Source organism: Pan troglodytes, chromosome 11 (genome assembly GCF_028858775.2).
Source record: "Pan troglodytes isolate AG18354 chromosome 11, NHGRI_mPanTro3-v2.0_pri, whole genome shotgun sequence".
NCBI lineage: Eukaryota > Metazoa > Chordata > Mammalia > Primates > Hominidae > Pan > Pan troglodytes.
Window position 1 is genome coordinate 60,345,709 of NC_072409.2, and position 18,460 is coordinate 60,364,168.

Sequence of the window (18,460 nt, forward strand, 5' to 3'; positions counted from 1 at the left end):
TTATTCCTGAAGAAAAGCTTATTTGTTTTCTAATGTTAATGAAACAAATTGTCCTGAAACCAAAAGACTTTGTATTATCTACTCAATATGCACAGCTCATGGAATCACTAAGCGTGATTTAAAATAGATCTTAAGGTGACATAATGTAATCTTTTGATGTTATTCTGGAATAATTCAGATTATTTAAGCCAGTAAGATTAAGACTATTGGAATAGGAGCTTACACAGGTAATTGAGTGATTCTTTGCTTTTTGTTTTGGACGGGGGCAGGCTGATCTCCATGTCACTCCATGCCAGATATACTGCAAGGTGTTTCAGACTACAGTAATTACTAATGTACAGTGCCCCTTAAAAACTCCCTCTTTAGCCCTACTTTTCCACCACCCAGTGTCTTCAGCCAGCTATTGCAAGTTGTTTCTGGAGGAGAGGATCAAGGAAACTCAGAAGTATCCTAGGGTTTGAAGATTATTGAGACCCAGTTGTCTAACCATAGGGTGACAGAACGTACTCACCCTGGTTTGACAATGACAGTCCCGTTTTTCACCACTCCTGGTGTACTTAGCATCTTATTTCCCTCTAAAAGTGTCCCAGGTGGGATTATCAATTGTAGTGTCGCCCTATTTTATACATGTCCCTTCAGCTGTTTTCAAAGTCATGTGTTTGGCAGTTAATCAGACTGACCACATTTATTTAACATTTAAACTGTTACGATAGACAAAGCCTCCAAGTGTTGTATTCCTTTTGATTCCTTCCAATATTTTCCATAGGGCCTTCTGTTTTGAAGATTTTCTATGAAGAAAATTTATAATAATGATGGGTCTTATTTATGTGCCACTCAATATATGCTCAGTGGAGAAGATGACTTCACTTATCTGTCTCCATCAAATGGTTTCCTTTTGAGTGCAGTTAAGTTTCAAATTCTGTGGTTTCATGGTTATAGATGCACAGATCACATACAGCATGAGACACATAGAAAAACAAAGTATTTCTTCGTAAGTCTGAAATGTCACAATTTTTACAAAGAACATAAGATTTTCTTTATGAGTCTGCAAATACACCTGAAAGTCTTCATTTATCAGTTTGAGGGCTATGCCACCAAATAACACTGCCTTGGCATGTAAATCATTTGCCCACGAAATCTTCAAAGAGTATTGTCAATGTCTCATAGTCTTTGATTCTATCGGTTTTATGCTTCTAATGTGTTAGGGAATATAGCTGACTCTCAAGGGTAATTTTCTTTTAAAGTTCTAGATAGCAGATGATTATAAAAATCTAATAGAAAAGGTATCTTTTGCTTCTCATTTCACCAGCTTTATATCAGAAAATATAATAGCTAACGGCATGGTTGTGAACTACATTAATAATTCTAAAATTTAAAATTAATATATCCTGCCATCTGGAGTCTTAACTAAACATTTTAAACATCTTTGACATCTGCAAAGAAAAGTATGTCTCTTGTCAAGTCACCACAAGCTAGAATTCAGCTCAGATTTTCATTGTTCTCATGTCAGATATTGCTCAGATTCAAACCCCTTTACAATCAGTGTTATGCATATGTATGTTGAAAGTTTTCTCATTCAGCAAGTAGATTTATGATTTCTCTGGAGACAAGTTAGCATTGCAAAGGACTAGCATCTCTATATGCATAATTACTCCCTCTTTATGTGTGCTTTTGCAGACTGAGCCAGGATACTCTTCATTTTTATGGACACGTTTGAAAGCCATTGCTTTCAGCATTTATATTAAGGTGACAGTAACAAAATGTAAGAACATTCATTTAATCAATCAATCAGTCAATCATTTAAGATTTAATGAGCATTTACAATGTGTCAGACCAAGATCACAAAGATGAATAAAAAATAATCCGTGTCTAAGAAGCTTTCTGTCAAATGAGAAGGCTGATACATGAACGGATAATTACAAAACAATGTGAAAGGTGCGGCAGTGACAAAGATGCTGGTTTCTTTGCAACCTCCCAATTCCCTTGCCCCACATAAACATACAACCACAGAAACCCTAGAGTGTAACCTGTTTCCTTTCCTGTAAGAAGAATCCTACGACCTAATCCCACCCTCTCCTCCATTGACAGGGAGCTGGGCCCTCTGGCCTGGGGCAGCCTTGGGGAGCTGCGGGACCTTCCTGACCTGCACCTCTGGAATCTAGTTTGTTCGGTCCTGCAACTCAATGTAGCAAGTTTTTCAGATAGCTAAATCTATTCAGTTTGAAGGACTATGAGATTGTTTTTACTGATTGTTGGTGTTAGAGGCCTTCTTATGAAAGGTGGTAGATGATTATTTTATTTTGAATGTTCTTGTCAAAACAAAAAGTTGGCAGCTTTATGTTGGCCCCATCCTTTTTGGGGGAAAGTTTGGCTGCTCCATGAAGCACTTAGGTTTGGGAACCACTGAGAGTCTGGGGTGCAACTGTTCTCTAGGGCTTTCTCAACCTTGGTACTATGGACATTTTGGGCAAGATACTTCTCTGTGGTTGGGGGCTGTCCTGTGCATTGTAGGATGTTTAGCAGCATCGCTGTCCTCTACCCGCTAGACACTGGTAGCACTCTCCTCCTTAGAAGTATACTCAACAATGTCTCCAGGCATGGCCAAATGTCTGCATTGTCTCTGGGGTGGGAGTGGATGCCACAAATTGATCCCCTTCTCCAACCAGATTGAAAATCACTGGTCTAGAGCAATATTTTTCACGACCCATCAATGTATTGTGAACTCAATTCAGTGGACTAATAATGGCATTTAAAAAAATAAAATAATAGAGAATAAAAAGTATCCAAATTCCTATGAGGGTAAAGACTGTTTTGTCACATTTTGGCTTCAATTTCTTTTTTTTTTTTTTACATTTTATTTATTTATTTATTTTTTATTATTATACTTTAAGTTTTAGGGTACATGTGCACATTGTGCAGGTTAGTTACATATGTATACATGTGCCATGCTGGTGCGCTGCACCCACTAACTCATCATCTAGCATTAGGTATATCTCCCAATGCTATCCCTCCCGCCTCCCCCCACCCCACAACAGTCCCCAGAGTGTGATGTTCCCCTTCCTGTGTCCATGTGTTCTCATTGTTCAATTCCCACCTATGAGTGAGAATATACGGTGTTTGGTTTTTTGTTCTTGCAGTAGTTTACTGAGAATGATGATTTCCAATTTCATCCATGTCCCTACAAAGGACATGAACTCATCATTTTTTATGGCTGCATAGTATTCCATGGTGTATATGTGCCACATTTTCTTAATCCAGTCTATCATTGATGGACATTCCGGTTGGTTCCAAGTCTTTGCTATTGTGAATAATGCCGCAATAAATATATGTGTGCATGTGTCTTTACAGCAGCATGATTTATAGTCCTTTGGGTATATACCCAGTAATGGGATGGCTGGGTCAAATGGTATTTCCAGTTCTAGATCCCTGAGGAATCGCCACACTGACTTCCACAATGGTTGAACTAGTTTACAGTCCCACCAACAGTGTAAAAGTGTTCCTATTTCTCCACATCCTCTCCAGCACCTGTTGTTTCCTGACTTTTTAATGATTGCCATTCTAACTGGTGTGAGATGGTATCTCATTGTGGATTTGATTTGCATTTCTCTGATGGCCAGTGATGATGAGCATTTTTTCACATGTCTTTTGGCTGCATAAATGTCTTCTTTTGAGAAGTGTCTGTTCATGTCCTTTGCCCACTTTTTGATGGGGTTGTTTGTTTTTTTCTTGTAAATTTGTTGGAGTTCATTGTAGATTCTGGATATTAGCCCTTTGTCAGATGAGTAGGTTGCGAAAATTGTTTCCCATTTTGTAGGTTGCCTGTTCACTCTGATGGTAGTTTCTTTTGCTGTGCAGAAGCTCTTTAGTTTCATTAGATCCCATTTGTCAATTTTGGCTTTTGTTGCCATTGCTTTTGGTGTTTTAGACATGAAGTCCTTGCCCATGCCTATGTCCTGAATGGTAATGCCTAGGTTTTCTTCTAGGGTTTTCATGGTTTTATGTCTAACGTTTAAGTCTTTAATCCATCTTGAATGATTTTTGTATAAGGTGTAAGGAAGGGATCCAGTTTCAGCTTTCTACATATGACTAGCCAGTTTTCCCAGCACCATTTATTAAACAGGGAATCCTTTCCCCATTGCTTGTTTTTCTCAGGTTTGTTAAAGATCAGATAGTTGTAGATATGCAGCATTATTTCTGAGGGCTCTGTTCTGTTCCATTGATCTATATCTCTGTTTTGGTACCAGTACCATGCTGTTTTGGTGACTGTAGCCTTGTAGTATAGTTTGAAGTCAGGTAGTGTGATGCCTCCAGCTTTGTTCTTTTGGCTTAGGATTGACTTGGCAATGCGGGCTCTTTTTTGGTTCCATATGAACTTTAAAGTAGTTTTTTCCAATTCTGTGAAGAAAGACATTGGTAGCTTGATGGGGATGGCATTGAATCTGTAAATTACCTTGGGCAATATGGCCATTTTCACGATATTGATTCTTCCTACCCATGAGCATGGAATGTTCTTCCATTTGTTTGTATCCTCTTTTATTTCCTTGAGCAGTGGTTTGTAGTTCTCCTTGAAGAGGTCCTTCACATCCCTTGTAAGTTGGATTCCTAGGTATTGTATTCTCTTTGAAGCAATTGTGAATGGGAGTTCACTCATGATTTGGCTCTCTGTTTGTCTGTTATTGGTGTATAAGAATGCTTGTGATTTTTGTACATTGATTTTGTATCCTGAGACTTTGCTGAAGTTGCTTATCAGCTTAAGGAGATTTTGGGCTGAGACAATGGGGTTTTCTAGATATACAATCATGTCATCTGCAAACTGGGACAATTTGACTTCCTCTTTTCCTAATTGAATACCCTTTATTTCCTTCTCCTGCCTAATTGCCCTGGCCAGAACTTCCAACACTATGTTGAATAGGAGTGGTGAGAGAGGGCATCCCTGTCTTGTGCCAGTTTTCAAAGGGAATGCTTCCAGTTTTTGCCCATTCAGTATGATATTGGCTGTGGGTTTGTCATAGATAGCTCTTATTATTTTGAAATACGTCCCATCAATACCTAATTTATTGAGAGTTTTTAGCATGAAGTGTTGTTGAATTTTGTCAAAGGCTTTTTCTGCATCTATTGAGATAATCATGTGGTTTTTGTCTTTGGCTCTGTTTATATGCTGGATTACATGTATTGATTTGCGTATATTGAACCAGCCTTGCATCCCAGGGATGAAGCCCACTTGATCATGGTGGATAAGCTTTTTGATGTGCTGCTGGATTCGTTTTGCCAGTATTTTATTGAGGATTTTTGCATCAATGTTCATCAAGGATATTGGTCTAAAATTCTCTTTTTTGGTTGTGTCTCTGCCTGGCTTTGGTATCAGAATGATGCTGGCCTTATAAAATGAGTTAGGGAGGATTCCCTCTTTTTCTATTGATTGGAATAGTTTCAGAAGGAATGGTACCAGTTCCTCCTTGTACCTCTGGTAGAATTCGGCTGTGAATCCATCTGGTCCTGGACTCTTTTTAGTTGGTAAGCTATTGATTATTGCCACAATTTCAGATCCTGTTATTGGTCTATTCAGAGATTCAATTTCTTCCAGAGTCTCACTTCGTCACCCAGGCTACCAGTGTAGTGGTGTGATCTCAGCTAACTGCAACCTGTGCTTCCCGGGTTCAAGCGATTCTCATGCCTCAGGCCTCTGAGTAGCTGGGATTACAGGCACATGCCACCGTGCCCAGCTAATTTTCTGTATTTTTAGTAGAGATGGGGTTTCACCATGTTGGCCAGGCTGGTCTGAACTCCTGACCTCAAGTGATCCGCCTGCCTCAGCCTCCCAAAGTGCTGGGATTACAGTGTGAGCCACCGTGTCTGGAGAAATTTTGGTTTCAATTTTATGCATGGAAATACATGTACATATTCTGGATTAAGATGTATCATTTTTTGGCCAGGCGCAGTGGCTCCCGCCTGTAATCCCAGCACTTTGGGAGGCCTAGGTGGGTGGATCACCGAAGGTCAGGAGTTCGAGACCAGCCTGGCCAACATGGTGAAACCCCGTCTCTACTAAAAATACAGAAAATTAGCTGGGCACGGTGGCATGTGCCTGTAATCCCAGCTATTCAGAGGGTTGAGGCAGGAGAATCGCTTGAACCCAGGAGGCAGAGGTTGTAGTGAGCTGACATCATACCATTGCACTCTAGCCTGGGCAACAAAAGCAAAACTTCATGTAAAAAAAAAAAAATTGATCATTTTTCTTACTGTGGACTGTAGTTGAAGAATTTGAAAGTTACTGCTCTAGAGGCATTGTAAATTCTATTTTAGTACATGTATTTATTTTTCTCGTGAAGAATTTTTCATTGCAACAAATAGAAAATCATGGCAAGTCGTTCGATGACTAAACAAATGCAGGTAGCAAGGAGAATGAGGCCATATGAAATATACATTATTGCACCTTGATTATTTTTATATATGTACATATTACATTTTAATCGCAGAAAGGCTATAAGGCTTAGTTAGTTTTGACAAAGTGTTTAAAAATACCCAACTAAAGCCTGTTGTAGATATTATCATTATACTTAATAATATTTTGCATTTATATGTCACCTTTCATTTGAGACTCTCAAGGTGTTGATTCATTTAGTTCCTCAGTTTATGATTCTCAGTTCATCTCAGGAAACCTGAGGCACAGGCCACTGTTCCCCTAACATAATAAAGTCAGAGAATTAATTCAGTCTCCTGTTTCCTTTAGAAAGCCTCAATCATTTTATATATGGTAAATATGTATTATACAGAGAGCATATAGTAAAGACATATCTTATATTTTATTCGGGTCTATATATTTTACTATATTTCATACAGTATATTTTATACATTTTATAATTTTTAAACATGTATATTTCTCTCTGCTAGGCTGGCAGCCTCTTGGGAGTAGGGGCAGATTTGGGGCTGTGAATCTCTCAGAGCCCCACAGGCTGTGGGCACAGTATCCGTGGGCAGCCGGCAGGCACGAGGAAATGCCAGTTACATTAGCTTAGTCCCCCAAAGAAACACCTTCATTATGGATTCATGGTTTTAATGCTAGGTTTTTGCCTGCCATCTAAGGTTGCTATAGGAAAAAAGAACATATCTGCATCTTTTGTAAGAATCTAGTTATCATGAAACTTAAAGTATATGGTAGGATCATTAGGGCCACATACTGACTTTCACAGACCATAAATATCTTTGCTTTCTTGGGCCCCTTCTTCCATTAAAAAAAAAGTTTAAAATGATAGTTAGATTGATGGTATAAAGACAGGTATAATCCAAGCTGGATTATATATATATATATATATATATATATATATATATATATATATATTTCGGATTTAAAAGTAGTTATTTTGTAGGCCTCTAGAAGTATGGGCCCTGGGCCTTCTTCAGTGTCTAATAAAGAGGTGGGCCTTGGGGCAAATATGCTGAAATATCACTGGTATGTTTCCCCTTCACTTGAGTGCTGCTGTAGGGATGTACTCCGGTTTTATTGCCTCAGGGAAGAATGACCCAGCAGGTAACAAAAGAGCCAAATTATTGGATTTGGATTTCAAAAACTTGGGTCTTAGCATAAGCCCGATAGATTTGGGAGCATGAAGAGCCAAGCCACCCTGTTCCACAGCAAATGAAGAATTCATGGACACAAATAGGAGAAGGCCAGAGAAAAAGCTGAGAATGTTTGAATTTGTCTGGGATCCTGAATTTGAGTTAAGATTTTGGAAATCCTGGAGCCAGATGGGACCTGTATTAGTCGTTCTCATGCTGCTAATAAAGACATACACAAGACTGGGTAATTTACAAAGGAAAGAGGTTTAATTGACTCACAGTTCCACATGGCTGGGGAGGCCTCACAATCATGCTGGAAGGCAAATGATGAGTAAAGTCATGTCTTACATGGCAGCAGGCAAGAGAGAGCTTGTGTAGGGGAACTCTGCTTTATAAAACCATCAGATCTCATGAGACTTGTTCACTATCATGAGAACAGCATGGGAAAGACCCGCCCCCATGATTCAATTACCTCCCACAGGGTGTCTCCCATGACACATGGGAATTATGGGTGCTACAATTCAAGGTGAGATTTGTGTGGGGACACAGCCAAACCATATCAGGACTTGTCATTGCTCTCCCCATCACCCCCTATTCCCAGGGTAATGTTTTCAGAACTGCTGAAGATTGGGTCTCCCATGTGTCCCCAAGCCCAGAGTGCTGGAGAGATGAAACACTATCTGTTCGGTGGATCAGGCACATAACCCAGGGATGGTGCTGGGTTTCCAGGAACCCAGGTGGAGAGAGACACTAGAAGGTGTCTGGTGGGCTAGAGAGTGGCACCCTTGTGGCAGAGCACCAGTCTACCTATGAGTTTGTGTGGCAAGCCCAGGAGGATGGAGACCTGCATGGATCTGTAAGGGAAGACCACAGGGGAAGGAGAGTGTTTCTGCAGGTGTAAGCAAGGAGAAAGGATGGCAACAAAGATGGATTCTTGGCATTGTGGCACCACACAAACCCCTCGGAACTGGAAGAAATCCAGGATTGACCAATATTCCGGTTTTTCCTCTTGGTAAAATGAGAGCTTGGAAGAAAAATTAAGTTCAATTATGGCAAAACTAAGTTCCAATGTATACCAGATTTTGGAGCCCGATTAGTATTCACTATACATAGATGTTTATGATGCTTTACAGCATATGAAGGATTTTCTGCTTTTTAAAAAAATTTTAATTCATATTAAGATCTTAAAAGGTATTGTTATTATTTCTGTCCTCATATTATACATGTGAAAATGGAAGCACAGAAAGGTTAAGTGACTTCCCCAAGGCCACACAGCTGGGACCTGGTTGAGCTTGTGTTGTCCAATATCCCCCCTGAGGACTTAAGTGAAAGCTTCCTGTTAGGATCTCATAAAATGCTGGTAGGTTACCAAAAAGCATTTAGTGTTCTGCACTTTGATGCTCAGATGTGAGGAGAGAAGAGGGCTCAGGTGTGTTTTGCTTGCCGCCCCACCTTGGGCTCCCTTGCTGCTGGGTTCTACTGCAGAGCTCTGCTGTCATGCTCAGAGGTGGGGAGGCAGGAGTGTTAATGGGAATGTAGTGCAGGGGCTGAGCCCCAGTCCAGTGGGGGTGGGGAAGGAAAGAGGATGCCCTTTGGATTCGGTGCCCAACCTAGGTTAAGGGAAGCAATTCTGCTTACCTAGCTTTTTACCCACACTTACCATGTTGTAGATTTTTCTTATTTTTGTGTCTCTCTATCTAGACTGCAAGCAACTGAAGGCAGGGACTCCATTAGACTCACTTCCCACTGCATCCCCCACACCTACCAAAGTCCCTGGCATGTAGTAGGAATTTTAAAACATTTGTGGAATAAACAAATGGCTGGATGATTGAATTCTCAGGTACTTGAGTGTCCCCTAAACAATTCTAGCCCTGTATCCCTTAAAGCAAAGTAACTTCTGAGGGTTGCTTAGTCTTAGCATCCTATATTTCACTCAAGAAAGTTCTATTAAAAATAGCTACTTCAGTTGCCAGCCACTTCTCCTACTTTTTCCTTCTCTACCCCCAAATCCTCTTCTTCCTTCTTCCCCCTCCCCTGCCCCTCCCCTCCCCTCCTACTTCTCCTCCTCCTCCTCCTCTTCCTCCTTCTCCTCCTTCTTCTTCTTCTTCCTCCTCCTCCTTCTTTCTTCTTCTTTTTTGAGACAGGGTCTTATTCTGTTGCCCAGGCTGGAGTTCAGTGGCACAATCATGGCTGACTGCAGCCTTGACCTCCCTGAGGTGATCCTCCTAGCCCAGCCTCCTGTGTAGCTGGGACTACAGGCACATGCCACCAAGCCCAACTGATTTTTGTATTTTTTGTAGAGATGGGGTCTTGCCATGTTTCCCAGGCTGGTCTTGAAGCTTCTAGGCTCAAGGGATCTGCCTGCCTCCCAAAGTGCTGAGATTACAGGCGTGTGTTACTGTTCCCTGCCTCTTATTATTCTTAATCACTCTTTTAATCAAGATGTTTGGTATATTTTTTCCTTCTTCCATCTACATTTTTAAGAACTGTTTTCTTCTACCTCATGTTTATCAGCTTCCTTTATTGCCTCTTTAGAAGCAGGAAGCACAGGTTATAAATCAATATGGGCAAATACTTTGCTGTCTTGTTTTGAAAAAAATTGTAATTAAAATTCATGGTAGAAAGAATTTCCAAAGTGGAAAGTTGCCTTTCTAAGATATTACCATGTCTTATTTTAGAATTTACTGTTGGTAAACTAATCTACATTATTAAATAGGATTCAGTTCATTGGAATCACTGAGTAATTACTATTACTATGTTTGATAAGTATTGTTTGGGTGATATTATTAGTTTTATCACTTATGCTAGGTTGCTTTTAGGAATTAGCCTCAGCATTACTTGAAAAGAGATGGAAAATACTTTATATATCACAAATCTAAGAAATTTATACTTAATACTACAAATATAGAAAATTTTCATTGGATAATTTTTAAAAATCTGAATGCAATACAGAATAAATAAACTTCATCTCTTAATGGACTCCTAATTTTTTCTTAAGGCACCGTGACAGAGAAGCTTTTCCCAAAGATTATGATATAGAGGGTCCTGAGAAAGTTAAAAAACTGTGTAATTCAACATATCGGCGACTTGGAACCGATGAATCCCCAGTAAGTAGTTGCTATTACTTCGTTTTAAGTCTGAAATCTTTGTCATAGTGAAACATAAAAAGGTAAAGGGAGGAGTGTTTTGTGCAGCACCATCCCTCGTTAACTGTGTTAGTTACTTAGATGACTTAGTCACTGTGTGCTGAAGCAACATTACCTGTAAAATGTGCCTACCTCACAAAGTGATTGGGCAAATTACATGAGATGAAGCAAGTTGAGTATGTGGCATGGTGCCTGGCACATAAAAGTGCCTAGGAAATTGTTCCTGTTGCTATGATGCTGTTGTCACTACAGCAGCAATATCCTGCTAGATGTCTCCTTTCACCTCCACAATAACCCTGCAAAGTAGGTATTACCATCTCTAATTACAGAGGAGGGGAAAGAGGCTCTTAAAGACTAAGCGACTTACTCAAAGTCACACAGCTAGGGTGTGGAAGAGGGAGAGTTTATACCCTGGTCTTTGGTTTCAAGTGTTTTGTGCTTATCTTAAGCTGGTGGAGTTGTGAGTAATTAAAACATGCTATTAACAGTCTCATAATGTTTGTACAATCCAGTTACAAGAAAAATATTTATGGCATAAGTAATTCCTGTTTGAATTGAGGTGAGCGGGTTACTGCTTGGCTACCTAGGTGTCTGTCCAGTCAGCATAAGGCAAGAGCTCAACTCCTAGGAGACCCCCAAATTGGGTCCTACAATGTCACGAGCTTCGGGGCTAGCTGAAGACAATTTAGCCTTAGAGGATGGCCTCGGGGCATGAAGAGCTGGTGATTTGATGAGGGTGGTCGTACAGGTGATGAAAAGATTGGGTTTGTGTCACATTCTGCCCCCGCCCCCCAAGGCTGGGCTAGTTTTAGACCAGCATTTGAAATGGGGCAGGTGTAAAAAGACGCATAATTCCACATTGGAAATTGTTCTAGAAGATTCTCCATTCTGCAAGGTAATGAGGACAAATTAGCTTAGCATAGCAGTGCCATTTCCTCCTTTCCTCTTATAGTTGCAGTGGACAGAGAGTAATAAGGATCGCCTGGAGAATGGGGATTTATCGTAAAGTGACAGCTGCCTGGATATGGAATGAGCAAACTTGCAGGAACTAACACAGCTCTAAAGCAAGGCATCCCCATCGCCACCCCAACCTCTCTGTGTCACATGCACACACAGAGTCTCTTTGGCATCTCTATTTCTCTCTGCTCAGGTTTACCTCTTGCTCCATAGCCCAGATCTCAGGGGAATCTGATGATTTCCTCAGTTTCCACCCAACCCTCTTCCCTTTGCACCAGGCTGCCTCATGGGTCATCAGCCAGCATGTGGATGGGGCTCTGCAGTGTGATGCCCAACTCAGTCAACATCCACTTGCTCCATTCCCCCACAAACACAGCTTCACCTTGCTTTCTTCAGCATGGGGCTGTGGTCAGGAAAAGAGTAAGCTGGGCAATTCAGGCATTGCTTGACATGCACTTAGAGACTTTGGTCCTTAAAAAACATTTATTTTTGATTTCTATATTAAAGATGTTTTTAAAGAACTTTTGGTCCTTAAAAACATTCATTTTTGATTCCTATATAGAAATGCTCTTGGTCTCTGGGTATTCCTATACCTCATATCATGGGGGAAGTGAGATGAAGCGGGATATGAAGTATAGGAACCACAAACATTCCCTCCCCAATATTATGTGCGTTACAGTGATCAAGCCTCAGGTTTAATGAGAATGTGTAAATAAATAGTAGTATTTACTGTCTGTATGTCTTTTTTTGATGGCCATTGAAACCCTGTCCTCCACCTGCCAGATTTGGAATGTGTATTCAATAGAAAAGAAAATAGACTGAGGAATCACTATTTCTGATGGAACTGCTATTCTCTATCTTAATAGCAATTTACATTGTTCCCTATAGACTTTCTGTGCATAAAGCACTGGCTCATCCATCTTGTTTTTCATTCTTCACAACAAAGCTATAAAGCTGTCAAGAAATATATTATTATTTAGTTCTAAACCTAGACTTACAGATCTTAAATGACTCACCCAAGGTCCCAAGTGCAAAGAAAAGGAGGGGATACTGGCGCCAAGCCCCCACACCTTCACATGCCAGGTGTGAGGCTGGATATAGCAAGAGGATGGGCAAGTCCTTCTTCCTGTTGTCACAGAGTTTTGGTAAAGGCCTAAAGACAATCTTGATAGTTGGCAGGAACCACATGCCTTAAAGCAAGAATCTGGGCCACCTAGGCAGGACCTGCTAAGAGACTAAATTAGATTAAACCAGTATGAGTAGTTATGTCCTTGAAGACAAGGGACTGAAGAGTTAAAAGAGTATTCATGTAGTTGTGGGTTCTATGCCTCTCTTTCTCCAGTTGAGAGAGGTTTCAAGGGAACCACTCAGAGAGATTAATATGTATGTCCTGGACTTTAGAGGACACGGGGTCCAGTCACATGCCTAAAAACCTAAATGTGAGAGGTCATGCCTGATATGGCACAGCAGAAAGAGGGAGTGCACTGCCCTCAGGGCAGGGACAGTAGTGGTCAAGAAGAGACTTGCCTAAGACTTTTATTAAACAAAAGGAAATAACTTGCTGTGGGAGGGAAGGGGCAGTTTGATTAAAAATGAAATTGCTTTATGATTGCATCCTATTGATGCAATAGGATCAATTCAACAAGATGGTTCCATTAAAAGTGCTTCATTTCATCCTCTGGACAGCTCTTCAGGCAGGTATCATGCGTGATCCACATTGGATAAATGAGGGAGCTGAGAACAAGTGAAGCTTAATCACTGGTGAAAAGTCAAACAGCTAGAAAGTGTATTAAAAATTAAAATCTATTGTTCTTCTCTGGCTCTAAATGCTAAGATCTTAGAGACTTTTCCAAACTGCCTCTTGGAGTACCAAACTTTTCCACGTCTAGTGTGCTGGCCTTTTTACCCCGCTACACTGCACCTTCCTTGTAGAAAATAGACCTGATTATTTTTTGCTCTGGCTTGGATATTGTATATCTCACTGCATATGTGTTGGGGCTTTGATTTCTTACATCTTAGCCATAACTTCTGTCCTATTTCCTGAATTATGTCCACACACATGCTGGCTAGCCCTATTCCCATCTGTTTCCCCTTCTGAATGCCTTCTTAACATTTTTGGTTTTTTTGCAAGATTGCTGCTGAGTGGCTGCTTTGTACGTCCACCGCACTTTCATTTAGCTGATTGAGGGTGTCCTTGTCCTTAAATGCTGCTGCAGGAGCTAATGTGAGCATCATTTATTTGTAGCAGAGTTTAAAATGGGACTTACTTTTGTCTACGTTTTGGCTAAGGCTCTAAAAGTCTAAGAACAGAACAATAGCCTCATGTGCCGAAGTAAAGAATTAGGTCACTTATGCAAGATCCTCAAAGAAGATGGTACTAATAGGCTCCCACTCACATGAGGGATATAAGAGAATTGAAATGCAAGAAGCCTCAAGAGGAGTTTGATAGTACAGAGAGGATTTTGGAAAGAGTGTGCTCTAAGTCTTATCTGCAAGGACCCTTGTGTGCCTCACGAAGTTAGACACAAGACTCTGGTGACTGGTCAGAGGAAGCAGAGCAGAAAGAGGGAGCCAGCTCCTCTAGAGGTGGAGCAACGGTGTGTGAATCCTCGGTCCCAGATGTGCCTCTTGTGGATCCATTGTGGACCATGGGGAAGAAGAAAATGACATGGAGTCATTTCAGAGCCTGTCGAACAGCATCTCATAGTAGGTGCCCAATAAATATTTGTAGAAGGAAAAAAAGGAGAGATGGGAGGGCGTCTAACTGGGTTTCCAGGAGCTGAGGCAAGACATTTAAGTCTAGCCAGAGGCATCTTCTATCATGGGACATGCCATTCAATGTTCCCAGAGGTGATCCCAAAGTCTACCAGAACCTCCCAAGAAAGTCACCTTGGAACATTCACCAGTGCCAGAGAGGGTCAAAGATAAGCATACCCAGGGGAAACCAAAGCAAGATTACATTCTGCCATTCCCACATTTACCTCTCTCTCTTCCTCATCTCCACACATCCTTGGCATCAGTCCCCAAGGAGATAGAGGGAGGTGGGGAATAGGGAAGAAGTCCAGGTGGTATAATTGAGAAGAAGCCAACTGTGCCCCCTGTTCCCAGTATAGTGGGCCAGGCCAAAGCAGCCCCAAGGTGGAGGAATGAGAATCTTCCCATGAAGTTTGAAGTTTTGGCTATTATATGGGACTGGCATTTTAATTACCTCAGTGAAAATCCTCTTGGGACAAAAGTAGCCAGAGAAGTTTTGTATTATCTGAGAGTCACCAGAAACGCCCCGGGACCTGTTTTATATTTCATCAAGGAGCATGAGAAAGAACTAGTCCTCTAAATGACTGTGGATGGGCAGTGATGGAGGAAAAATAGATTTGTTTTCTGATTGTACCTACTTATAAGTCCCACTTGTTCAATAAGCCAGTTGCCCTTTTGTATGTAAAAGAGTATTCCATTCTTATCATATCTCTCTATCCCCTTTCCCTACTTTAGTTTTCTTCATGACACTTACATTGCTGGACATATTTTAGACTTATTTAGTTATTAATCGTTTGTCACCTCCTGTTAGAATACGAGCTCTATGAAAGTGGGGACTTTGGTCTATTTTGTTCCCTGTTTTCTCCCCAGTTCCTAGAACAGTGCCTAGAACATAGTGGATGCTCAATAAGTATTTGTGGAAGAAAGGGAAGAAGGAAGAAATGAAGTAAGGGAGGGAGGAAGGGATGAAGGAAGGAAACAAAGAAGGAAGGGAGGGAGGAAGGGGAGGAGGGAGAAAGGGAAGAGGACAAAAGGAAGAAGTTCTACATTCAACAAACATTTTTTGAGGCCCCATTACTTTGCCAGGCATAATGCTAAGTGCTAGGGTGAGAAACATAATTCAAAAATTGGTGCCTGTATATAAGGAACTCATAGGTTCCTAGGGGAAATGGGAACACATAACCACGGTGGCAAAGGGTATGATGGATGCTATGACAGGAAGAACATCAGGATGCTGTGAGGTGTACCTGAACTGAAATGGGTTGGAAGGAGGTTTGGGTATGGTTTCCTTTGAAGCTCTGGAGCTGAATCCTAAAGGAACCATCTCTTGGCAGAATCTGGAAACACACCATTCAGGTTTCCATGGTGGGATAATTGATTTCCTACTTCAATGGTCCCTCAGGTTTCAGGAGGCCAAGTGAGGCCATTGGGGAAATAGATTCACAGGAGAACAGTAATTCAAGCCACTGGGTTTGCCCTGATTGTCTTATTCTAAGCTTAGTGGGTAATAGCATTCTAAACTATAGTCTTTTACCTGGACTTTATTCAGGTGCTACATATCTCTACCCAGGTGAATTCCATGAAAACTAAAATCATCAAGAGTATGTCTATCATCATTGCTTCAACTTGTAAAGCCTCTCACCCAAGGATCCTCACAACACTACCAAAGGCCCTATCACAATCACTTATGTTACCTTCCTAGCATGTGAGGCTGATACTAAAGTGAGAGCCACTGGGAGGCCAAAGAAAGACCACTTCTGAGAAAGGGGTGCATGTTGAATCCCATACACCTAGAAGGATTAAGTACAGAACACATATGATGCTGTGTCATAGAAGCTGAGAACTTGTCAGACATAAATGAACAAAGAAATACATGAGCAATTTATTAAGCAGATTTTTCTTATACAGCTAGTGGCTAAATGCCAAGGCATTTTTGGAACTAACAGGACAACATTGTTGAGCAAATTAGGCTAATATTAACAGCATCACAGATATTTTGGATTTAAAAATGGCAAATAAATGAATAGTACAAAAGTATATTAGCATTCATTTTATGAATAGATTAAGAATAGCCAAATAAGCCTAAATCTGAGCTGTTTTAGTGAATAAAAATATGACATTTGAAAACTAATGTCCTAAAAGGGATACAAAGGATATAATTATACCAGATATGGAAAATTCAATTATTTACTTAATTGGTTCAAGTATTTTTTTCTTTGACATTGTAGGATAGTATTTTGACCAGCATAATCTTATAATCTTATAGATGCTTCTTGCATTCATATCTAAGCACCTGAAAGGGGTATATGGATCAAATGTTTATAAATGGAATATTTTAAATGCCATTGCAGGGGAAAGGAAGATGTTTGGGGATAGTAGGCTGTTGAGCTAGGGTCTCTTCTTGCTTCCTGTCTCCATAATCTTGGAGCTTGTGGTTGATGTCACAGGTTTCAGCATTCTCTCCTGGAACAACTTTGGATCAGCTTTTCCAATATCACCACAATGACATCTGGCTTTCCTGTGTTAGGAATTCCGTATCAATTTTGGCCCACTGAGTGTACTTCCCTTGTTTTCTGCTGCATCTCTGAGTCTATTTATTCTAGCAAATATCTTCTCTGTCATTTCCAGACGTTTGGGATGGGAATGAAAGCAGGCCACCCAGCATTTTGATCCCATCACTTTCATTTGCTGCTCCTTTTCTACATCAGTAATCATGCCCTAATTTAACTCTTACAGAAACTAGACTTTAATTTTTCATTTATATTAGTTTGCTTAAGCAGGTGTAACTGTTACGTTGAACAAATGAGACTTGAATTGGGCAATCATGTGCACGTACATACACACACACCTGCATGCACAAACATGCAGAGACACACACATCCATATTTTTTGCCTCCACTGCCTATTTACCCTGCTTTCTGGAATCGGTTCTTCCTTTATGCTTGGACAAAATGCTGTGCAGCTTCCTTAGGTTTTATGGTCAATCTCAGATAATAAGAAGCCTATTGGTCCCATTTCAATAAGTAAAATATTTCATCAAAATGATGAATTTCATTTAGAGTTAAAGCTTTTCTCTTCCTCCAGCTACAGCCTGCTCTAGGCTGGTAAGTCTGCAGAGGGAAGTGAGTGTGAAGGGTAGGCCGGGTTGGATAATTTTTTATTTCTCCACCTGCTCTGCTTTTCCTTTCCCCCAGACAACTAGAAGAGCCTTTTGTGTTTATTTTACTAATATTAAATATTTAATTGAGACTATTTTGTGACAAGAAGTGGTTTTGTTATCTCAGAGTGATCATGAAGAAATGAGACTTGTTATAAATTTATTTCTGCTAGAGACAGGAAAAGGAGCATCCCGTAAGCCAGGTGTGGTGGTGCACGTTTGTAGTCCTAGCTACATGGGAGGCTGAGGCAGGAGGATTGCTTGAACCCATGAGTTTGAGGCTGCAGTGAGCTATGATTGTGCCACTACACTTCAGCATGGGTGACAGTGAGACCCTATTTCTAAAAAAAGAGAAAAAAAAAAAAAAAAGAAGAGGAAGAAGGAAGAAGCTCATAAAAGCTTGCTTGAAGAGGTAGTTGTGGAAAACAATAAAATTATTTTTCTGATTGCACCCTATGAGTCTCAGTTGTTCAAAATAATAGCAGTTTTATTTGCAGAGGCCTCTCTCGGATCCTTTAGAATCTTTACATGGCACTGCTGAGTTAACCTAGATGTGAAAACAGCCAGGATTTCCAAGGACAAAACTTCTGAGAAATAAGTATGGTCTTTGTGATGATTTTAAAAGATAATCAAGCCTTTGTATTTTTTTTTTTTTTTTTTTGGCAATGGTGCAGAAAAGCTACAGTTGGTAGGGGGAATGCTGCTTAACAGGCTAAAATAAGACTCTTCCTTAGTTATGACTGAAGATCTAAGATAATAGATGCCAGCTCCTCCTTTATTCCAAGTAAGTGAGATGCCAACCCACTCATGCAGAACATGCAAATTATTTGGGCGGTAACTGAGTTTTGAGCTGCTTGGTGTCTCATTCACCTTGATGATTTACAAACAA

The 18,460-nt window shown here is 40.5% G+C and overlaps 1 protein-coding gene across 4 annotated transcripts in view; it reads left to right on the top strand.

Moving 5' to 3' along the window:
• CFAP95 (cilia and flagella associated protein 95) overlaps positions 1-18,460 on the top strand; it is an 85,359-nt gene that overhangs the window by 13,107 nt on the left and 53,792 nt on the right. For 3 of the 4 annotated variants that reach the window (XM_063787759.1, XM_016960937.3, XM_520445.9), the window contains exon 2: positions 10,556-10,664. The exons of the other annotated variant lie outside the window; for it this stretch is intronic. In XM_063787759.1, the coding sequence (XP_063643829.1) occupies positions 10,556-10,664 (109 nt within the window). The remainder of the gene's footprint in view (positions 1-10,555; positions 10,665-18,460) is intronic. 4 annotated transcript variants of the gene reach the window in all.